This window comes from Chaetura pelagica, unplaced genomic scaffold (genome assembly GCF_000747805.2).
Source record: "Chaetura pelagica isolate M959 unplaced genomic scaffold, ChaPel_1.0 scaffold39, whole genome shotgun sequence".
Lineage (NCBI taxonomy): Eukaryota > Metazoa > Chordata > Aves > Apodiformes > Apodidae > Chaetura > Chaetura pelagica.
In genome coordinates, this window is record NW_009954614.1 from 496,192 (window position 1) to 505,548 (window position 9,357).

The 9,357-nt window shown below is 40.6% G+C and overlaps 1 protein-coding gene across 1 annotated transcript in view; it reads right to left on the reverse strand.

The window, feature by feature from the left end:
* The window catches only part of MINA (MYC induced nuclear antigen), a 13,996-nt gene that overhangs the window by 1,703 nt on the left and 2,936 nt on the right, over nucleotides 1-9,357 (reverse strand). Inside the window, 6 exon segments of the mRNA XM_010005474.1 lie at nucleotides 962-1,054; nucleotides 1,553-1,718; nucleotides 2,362-2,464; nucleotides 5,718-5,821; nucleotides 7,735-7,863; nucleotides 9,072-9,191. Coding sequence (XP_010003776.1) covers nucleotides 962-1,054; nucleotides 1,553-1,718; nucleotides 2,362-2,464; nucleotides 5,718-5,821; nucleotides 7,735-7,863; nucleotides 9,072-9,191 — 715 coding nt within the window.

The window sequence follows — 9,357 nt, forward strand, 5'->3', positions numbered from 1 at the left end:
AAAGAGTGTGCATCAATAAATTCTACCCTGAAACCAATTGATCTGGCTCTTAAAAAAATCATGTGCCTGTTATCACTCCTTGATGAAAGTTGTGCAAACCAATTCAGAGCTCTGTGGTTAGATGTCACACCGAGTTTGTGGATGTGGGTCTTTCCTGCATGTCTGCTGTCAATCAGGGTTTATCTGTATGACATCTGAAGGCAAGATAGCAAAAAAATTGCAAAAAAGTTTCCAAAACCTACTGAGTCACACAGCAATATGGACACAAACAAAGCAGAGGAGAAAAGTAAAAAAAATTATGGTACATTTTTCTTGCAGGGAAACATTTCACTCATGCAAAATAAAAACTGCACAAGGTAGTCTGATCCTCCTCCCCTCCTTTTTTAAGTAAGGCAACAAAGCACTTCTACAATTTCACACTAATAAGCCTTCATAGCTAATAAGTAGTCTGAAGACAGTGTAATCCAAGATGTCAGCACCTGTTTTGTGGACCAGATGAGTAGTGCCACTGGCACCCAATTAGGTACAAAGATAAGGTGAAGGCTAAATGCAACCACACTGAGCAGCAGCTTCAACCAAGGGAAGGTTTTCTTGAGGGAACCTATTTTTGTAACTTATTCATGCACTCAAGTACCAAGCATAAGTAAAAATCCAGTATCAAGAGCTATAGAGGCCATTTAGCATCTGTAATTATCATCTATCCCATCTAATCTCAGGTAAGAGCCATGCACCTACCATACAGAATCACAGAATAAATACAGTTCTGTAGCTCTTCACTAGAAGGCAAGAGCATGCCATATTACTGCTTGACAACAATGCCACGATCTCCTATCAAACCTGAATGGAATGGAGGATCCAACAAAATAAAACTGCATGACCCTTTTAGGCCAGTACAACAGAGCAACAACTGGGATACCCTTGCACTCCCATCCCAAGCATATGGAGAGTGGCTTCATTATACTTACAGAATTCTCTTGATCTGGTTCCACTGTGACAATAGCATAATCTCTAAACTGCAGTCTAATTTTGCTATCTATTTTTGGCAATTTCCCACCTAAGAAAAAGAAATTCTCCATTAGAAAGGAAGGAAACAAGACAAACAGTGGAAACAGAGCCCTCTGTGCACTACCCACTCTATTATGGCTCGATTTTTTGTTAACCTCTGTTTCAACACCCACATATTCTCAAACCTGGGGAGAGGGAGACTATTATTCTTTCATCTTTATGGTCTACAAGTAGCTGTAATAGCAAGCTAGAGCAGAAGGACAAATTATGCCAGTTAAGCATTCTCAGCACATAGTAGGTTATTAAAGCTGCCAATTTCAGTCTAGGATAACCTTTATTTCACTCTGAGAGAGATATGTCATCTCTTCCACTAGACACAAGGAATTAACCGGGGTGTGCAGATGCACATGTAGAGCCTAGCACAAAATGAAGCTGGTAGTGGAATATAATCTTTGCCTACCATAAAATACCAAAGTTATAAAAGCCAGTTAGTAACAGCTCTACCATCACATCAGCCAAGGGAATGGGTGGTAACTTCAAAATTTACCTGGAGTCAAAGGATCAGAGTCACATCCCAAGAAAGGTGGCAACCGATTCATAATGAAATCCTTCTTCATGTCAGATGATCTTAGTTCTCTGGTGTTTTCCAGACGGTCTGCAAGCCTTCTCAAAAGGCTACTCAGTTTTTTTGTTGATTCAGCTATATCCACCTGCTAAATATTGACATAGAGTTGCTCACACATGGATTCAAGCTAAATAGATTAGCCTAAATGGAAAGAGGTGCAGTAATGCAGTGAAAATCTGGACACTCCTCCTTTCTTTGCCAAGAGTAACAATGTTTACTCTCAAAATAACAAGCTTTGATTCTTTTACACATTCCCCAGGAGCTTTTCAAGCAGGGCAGCTGATGCTCCCTCTGGCGCTACCTACAATGCTAAAGGACTTGCAAGTGTAGTTGAGAGACTTTTAACTTCTGCACACTGATGAGCTGATCAGCAACACAACTGGACTACAATAAAGAGTTCACAAAACAATTTACAGCATTGCTAACTTTAAAAGATTCAAAAGCTTGGCCTGACAGGAACTTTATCTGACAGCTCAAAAGCAAATACTATTGCTTCTAGAAGGGAAACATCACAGTGTCCTTGCATGGCTTATGAAAGAAGGGCAGTGCAATGAACCGCGCAATGTTTCAGATGGAGCAAACCTCGGAAGAGTCACCCTGAAGTCTTCAAAACAGTTGTGCTGGGAGACAAGATAGAGCCATTGCACTAAGCTTTCAGAGCAGATGAACATGCTTGCCACAGTGCTAAAGTTTCAGCTGGATGCACTATTCCCTTAGCTGAACCTACTTACCATCAGCAGTTGCCTTGGTATGCTAGTCCGTAGTGCCACATCTTCTTTTGCTGTATCAAACACTAGGCCGGGAATTGCATCCAGTAAGAAATCTCCCCAGGAGCTGAAATCCAGGAAATAAAAAAAATAAATTACTAAAAGTTGCACTGAAATAAAACAGACTTCTTAACTGACATCAAGGGCTGGAAATGTAGTGCTCCAATTCCAAATTTGCTTTCTTCCATCACCCCTGTGTAATCTCATGCAACAGCTCACTCAGCAGTATGTGAGTCCTCACTAGTTTCAGTCAGTGGTACTTGTACAGAGAGAAGAAACTGGTTTGAGAAGGGTCTAGTCTGTTTTGATTCAAGTGCTTCAGTAGTGGATTCAGCTTAAAGCTGACCTCAGTGAAGGAAGAAATTCCTAACAGAGCTACTATTACCCAACCACACACACATACAGCCTCATCACACACAATGAAGTGTGTGGAGCTGTGTCAGTTAGCATGCTTTTGAAACACTTATATTGAAGGAGAAAATGTACCCAGGGTTCTCACATCCAACATGGCCATCAGTTTTTAGCTTTGCTACAAACTTATGACCTCAGGAACAAGACCCCTATATATCTCTACAGGGATTTTAACGATACCCAACAAGCACCTTGTAGACGTCTTGATTATGTGACATCCCCATTCTCAGCCTACATGCTTAAGAAAAAAAGAAGGCTTTTGTTTTCTGTGCTTCTATTTCCCAACTGTAAGAATAACCTAGAGAAGGGGAGGAAGGACTACTCTCTGTACCTTCTTGCCTAGTTTAGAGTCAATCTCATTGGGAACAGGCATGCCTCTCACACAAAATGCTGTTCTGTCCACGTGTGGCCACATCCACAGAGGCTGATTTTAATGGGCAAACAAGCAGGGCAAATGCCCAGCATCCAAGGCTGCCAGAAGACTCCCATCCAGCTAGGGCAGGCAGCAGAGCAGGAGCCTGTCCTCCAATGTACACTTCATCCTCTGCTCTTGGTCTCCCTCAGCACTCCCTGTTTTCAGCATTGATTTCTAGATACTGCTATAGTATTTATTAAAAAAAAAAATTAAAAAGAGCATGACTTGTTACAGTCTCATTTACATTCATTTACATTCCTTTTTATCATCTCTACTCAAGTGCTCCACTATCTGCTACACACCGGGAAGGAAGGACTCTGGCCCATAATAGAATTAGACATCTTAAACTTCTTACTGCTTCCCTCTTCTTGCCCCAAATCTCCATCTGCCAGCAACTATCTTCAGCTACTCATTGCTTTCCCAAACTGCCATGCTCAAAATGAACTCACACACACTTCTCTGCCTATTGGAATCTAGCCCAGAGGAACCATCCAGCACACAGTGGAGTCCCTTTTGTCTTGGTGCCTAAAAATCCCTAAAAGTGTCACTTCCACCAACACTTCCTCCCCTCGCAGTTCCTTCTGCATGTGCCACTTCCTAAACTTTTCAATTTTCCAGACCAGACTTCAGTCTACAAGCCAAATTACACAACGAGCCTGCATCGGGTTTGTTGCTGATTGTACCTGTGTTTGCTGAAAGCAGGTGTGCAGGCAGTCTCTTACACTTCCTTTCCAATAACCTTAATGGATGATTATTCCACTTTCTACCATTAGAAGAACAGTAGTCTTCAAGCTTTTCCTTTTTCCTCTCCTAATTCTGTCACAAGAAGCCAGGGAACACACTCCCAAGCAACATCATTTCTCAAATAACTCACTGAACTGGCATTTGGCTTAGGCTGTTAAGGATAAACTGTGTTGATTCTACACAAGCCTGTCAGGCTTCAGCAACCCTGTTACAAGGAGCCGAATTCTTGTTTCCTCAGTACGACCTGACAAATAACTGTATGAATCAAGCTGGACAGACCCTGCTCTGTGCATTCAGAATTCCTGCACACTGGTCTGTAAACCTTCACTCCAGACTTGCTTCCATCAACAAGCCAAGCACCCACTTACTGGTAGTGTCCCTCTTCTGTATGTTCAGTTCACTAAGCAAGGGGCAAGAGAAGTGCCAGGACAACCCCAGGAAGTGGTGGGACAAAAAAGGCAGGGGAAGGGAGGATGAGCAAAATGTTTCTGTGGAGGCCACTCACTGCTGATCATTCTGAATGTGCCACCAAAGTTGCCAAAGCTGCTCAGCACTAATATTGCCTCCTGCATATGAAGCTAAATGCTCTTTGCAACAGCAGTCACTGCTTCCAGAAAATGGCCTTTTTTTCTCTTTTTTTTTTTTCCCCTTTTGAATAAAATTATGGAACACATGTGTAAATTAAAATAAGCTGAACCCAATTTTTATGAAGACTCACACTTTCGAGCAGCTTCATCTTAACCCTCTCTCCAACTTGGAGGACTGGCCACATTAAGCATTACCAACAGTACTGGCATCTTGGGCTTCCAGAATGGTACAGGTGGTAGGTAGAGATCCATCTTACAACACCTAGAATATGCCCAAACTTGTTCTGCCCTGTTTTATGTCTAACACAAATCCTTCCCAATTCCTAATTCAGGCCAATGACTCCAAACCCAGCATCTGAGAGGCTGATGAGGTGGCCGCAGCATTTCCCTGTGTGATGACAGTGCTTCAATGGGCACAAGGATCAGATGTAAGTTGAACGAAATCTGACTTCCTCGCACAGGGTAGGAGATGGAAAGAGACAGGTAAGTAGAAAATATTTGTGAAGGAAGAATTTGCCACAAGTCTGTCAGAACAGGTGTGGGCAACTATCAAATGAAGGAGAAAACACAATGAAAGGAGTAATTTGTGACTCTTTATCAGGGTTATGAAATGAACAGCAACATCAGTCACTGGTGAGAGATCTTTTAAACACAACAGTGAGTCTGCAGTTGTAACGTTACCTTCCACATTGAAGTCTACAGCTGGCAAATAATAAAATAACCAATTACAAAGCAATCAAGCTTACTGCATGAAAATCTGGTAAACAGGCTGCTTCAAACAACAACAGTCTTGCTGCCTTCCTTCCTCCAAACCTCAAAACTTCAATTACTGCTACCTGAACACTAGCTTAGATTCTGCTAACCAGCAGGGCACATACATAATCGTGGGGTACCTACCTACATTCCATGTCACTACGTCTCTGGGGAAAAGCTGATATGCCCTATTCTTCTGTTACTCACAGAAAAATAAACCACACAAGGGCTAAATAGAAGGAGCACAGAAAATAGGTAAGCAGAGCTCATTACAAGGTGGTTATTTAAGAAACAAAACATCACTTCTTTGAAATATCAGTTTCAGGCCTGTATTATTCACATACATCATCTGGCAGATGAAAGCTATTTTCAGAGAAGCCATATTTAAACAATAAGAAAAGAGTAATTACTTGTTTTGGTAGGTACTGATGGTCACGTGTGTAGAATAGGAGATCCCAAGAGGAGTGTCAGCTTGGTGAATAGTCCCTCTTGGGAAGTACAGTAAGTCACCTGGCTGAAAGAACATGAAATAAAATTGATGTATTTAGGGCACCTGGTCCAACCTTACTGTAGTCAAAAATAGAGGAAATAGTCTCTGAGCAGACAGACTGACAACATATTATCTTTTAAATTCACAAGACAGTGAGATTCTCCACTGTACACTTTAATAACATAAAATAAAGCACTCTAAGCCAGAAGTCAGATACCCTAAACTTTCCAACTTACTGTCAGTATTTACTATACATCTGTCTGAAAAGATGAGGCAGCTTATTACAGAACATGTACACTCCAACTCAGGTGCATAAAGGGAACAAAGAAGCAGCTAAGATGAACCTGCTGACAGTAGAGTGGGCTAGCAGAGGAGCACAGTGCAATGTGAATTTGGCCAGATCATGTTAAAAGAAATGACCAGTATTCCACAAGAAAAGCCAAATATTCTATAGAGATGGTTAACTGTTACAATACTGTTGTCTGAAATTTTCCAATAAAACACTTTAAAAACAAGTACAACCTTCCTACCTATCTTTCTTCACACCTATCTAAATTACTTCTCTACATTGATAAGAATTTACATTAGGAAAGTCAAGATAAGAGAGAAGTGAAAAGCACACAAAATTCCCTCCAAGAAGGAAAGATCAGTTTACTTATGGCCTCTCCTATAAACATCTATATAGTTGGATAGCACAGTCAAACAGAAAATTCATAAAGCAACAATGATGAAATTTGATTCCATTTTAATTTTAATTCCTTAAATTTGGTCACATCACCTATTTCTAAAAGCCTATCCACTGTCTAGCACAGATATACTTCAAGTGAATACTACTTGATTTTTCACTAAATCAAAAGGTTTCCTCAGATTATGAGGCTTGGCAAGATCAAGTCTCTTCATTCATTTATAACAAGCTGCAAAGCATCCTAGAGCAGTGATGTACAATTTACTTGTTCTGAAGCAAGCCTCTCTCTCTGACATGAATAAACTGCCTTACCAGTGCAGGGACTATACTAACCAACTAAGAGTATTTTGAATTCTCTTAATTTGCTGTGTTTCACAGACTGCCAATATAGTTTTTAGCTGGTCCATTTATTCCAAACTGCCTAAACATCTAAAGGATGGCAAACAGAAATGCAAAAAAAATAGGAGACAGGAAATATTCTAGAAACATGTTTAGGGAGGAAGAGTCAACTGACAGCACCCCTGTCAGAGACAGCTCCAGATACCAAAGTCTGACAGTCCACCCAGAAGAAATGGATCAAGGGAAATGAAGAACATCAAACAGATGAAAAAAAAAAAAAAATTATATTAAACACTTAGATCACATTTAAGCCCTTTTCAGAGGCCAGTATTTTCACTCCAGTCATGTCCAAAATGTTCCAGAAATTAAACGGGGAATAGTAATTGACTATACAACTGAATATTACCATCTGTCAAATTAAGCAGCTAGTGATGTTTATACCATATCCAATGTCTGATACTATTTGTACACTACCTATACTCAAATGTAGGTAGAAGAGCACTGGGAAGAGCAGAGATCTTGCAAAAAAAGGCCCTAGAACAGGCCGCAAGTCAGAAGAACTAAAAATGCTTCCAACACAGAGCAGCCCTGCCTGCTGGATAAATAACACGCTTCAAAAACCCAAGCTTGTAAAACAGGACAGGACAAGTACCAGATGCCCTGCTGTCAAAGGGACAGCATTCGTTAATCTTTATGAAATGCCCTTTTTTATTCCAAATAACCAAAACCACACAAACATTTGATTTTCAGGTTTGGAACAAGAAAAAATAATAACAATACAGTGCCAACCCTCCCCTCAATTTCACAACCATGACCATCCAGAACACTGTCTTCAAGAAGCGGACCATTTTAAACATGACTACTTTTCTGGCAACCGTAGCCCAGATAAGGTAAAACAATTCAATTATAATACCTTTAATATGAATTCATGTGTGGGATTCCCAATCTTCTCTTCGGATTCAACATTATATTCCCGAGCTAAATGCACTGTTGGTTTATAGAGTCGCCAGTGTTTCTCACCTTCTAGCTGAAGGATAAACACCTGAAAAAGACCATAAATCCAAAGGCATAAGGACGTCTTGCTGCCCCTCACACATCAAACTGATCAGAAATTTTAAATCATCTTCTTGCTTGGAAAGTCTGTGGAACCATGCCAGAAAACAAGGATAGAAAGCAAACATTAGCACGGTAGGTTGCTTTTCCACCAACGAGAAACAGGTTCCACCTTTCCTGCTCTCAGGTATTCCCCAGCATGGCAAACAGCATTCCTCTCACATTATTTTTTAGATGTCTACAATGCCAAAATTTACATTTCAACTGTTTTTTTAGACTCTCCTTACAGACAACAGAGAGAAGAGTTAATAAGTGTGACCTGTTTTCTCCTAAGGTAGGCATTTGGAAACCAGTTTCTCTCAGCCACTCAAACAGGTGCTAGACAACTTGAAAGTAATCTCTGCCACACAGATAGTCAAAACATCAGGTGGGGGAAGCCTTATCACTAGTCAGATAAGGAGAGCATCAGAAACATCTAGGGGATGCTGTGAGCTGGGACATGATGACATACACCAGAACATGCAGGTTGTGAGGCTGCTGAACAACAAGCATAAAGAAACTGAAACTCCAGGTGTATTTAAAGGAAATAAAAAAATAAAACCAACATGTGTAAGGGGTATTTTTTTGTTTGGTTTAAGAGGAATAGCCCAAATTTTTTTTGTAATGCAGTGTCTATTTGAATGTTTCTTTTAGAAGCTAATTTAAAATGCATTTGGACCACAGGACCTTCATCATACCAGCAACTCCTTAAAACAGTAGGACTAGCAAACAGGAACCAGCACAACTAGTCTGCTTGGGCTGTCCACCTGGAGGAGTGAGTACTTAGAGTAAAGGAAAAAGGACTTCCAGGTTCTTGGGGTTTGGAATGAAGTGAAAATTTTTAAAAAATGGTGCTAGAAAGCTTCTGCAGATGGAAAAACAAATTCTCTTTCCATCTAATGAAAATACCAGATTTCAAAAGCACAGTTTACATTACGTTACCATTAGATATAACTATTAGTACCTTTTCAGTAAAATTATATGGGAAAATCACTACAAAAAACACTTGCAATGGATTACTGTAAGTTTTCAGTGGTAGAAACATTTTCTCCAAGTTATTTTATGAGAGAGGTGGGGGAGGAAAGTGCACATACAGGCATCCACTGCCACTAGCAAAGTCTCACGCACAGATTCACAGATAAGGTTGTGCTGTCCTACCTCAACATCATCGTAGTGAGGGGGAAGGCCTTGTGACCCCTGGGGAGTAATGTAAACATTCGACCCAACCAGAGACCCAAAGTAGCACTCCAGCTTCTCCTGTATCTTCCATAGCTCCTCCTTTAAAAAGAAATTATGTTGTTACTACTGAAAAGCTCAGAAAAGCCAGGCTGGCACCCCACTCACACCCTCCCCATTGCTTGGGATATTCTGCTAGTGAAGAATTTCATCTCTCACAGGGAGAGAGAGGCTGGGAAGGCAGATGCTTTCTATGAGTGCTCCTGCT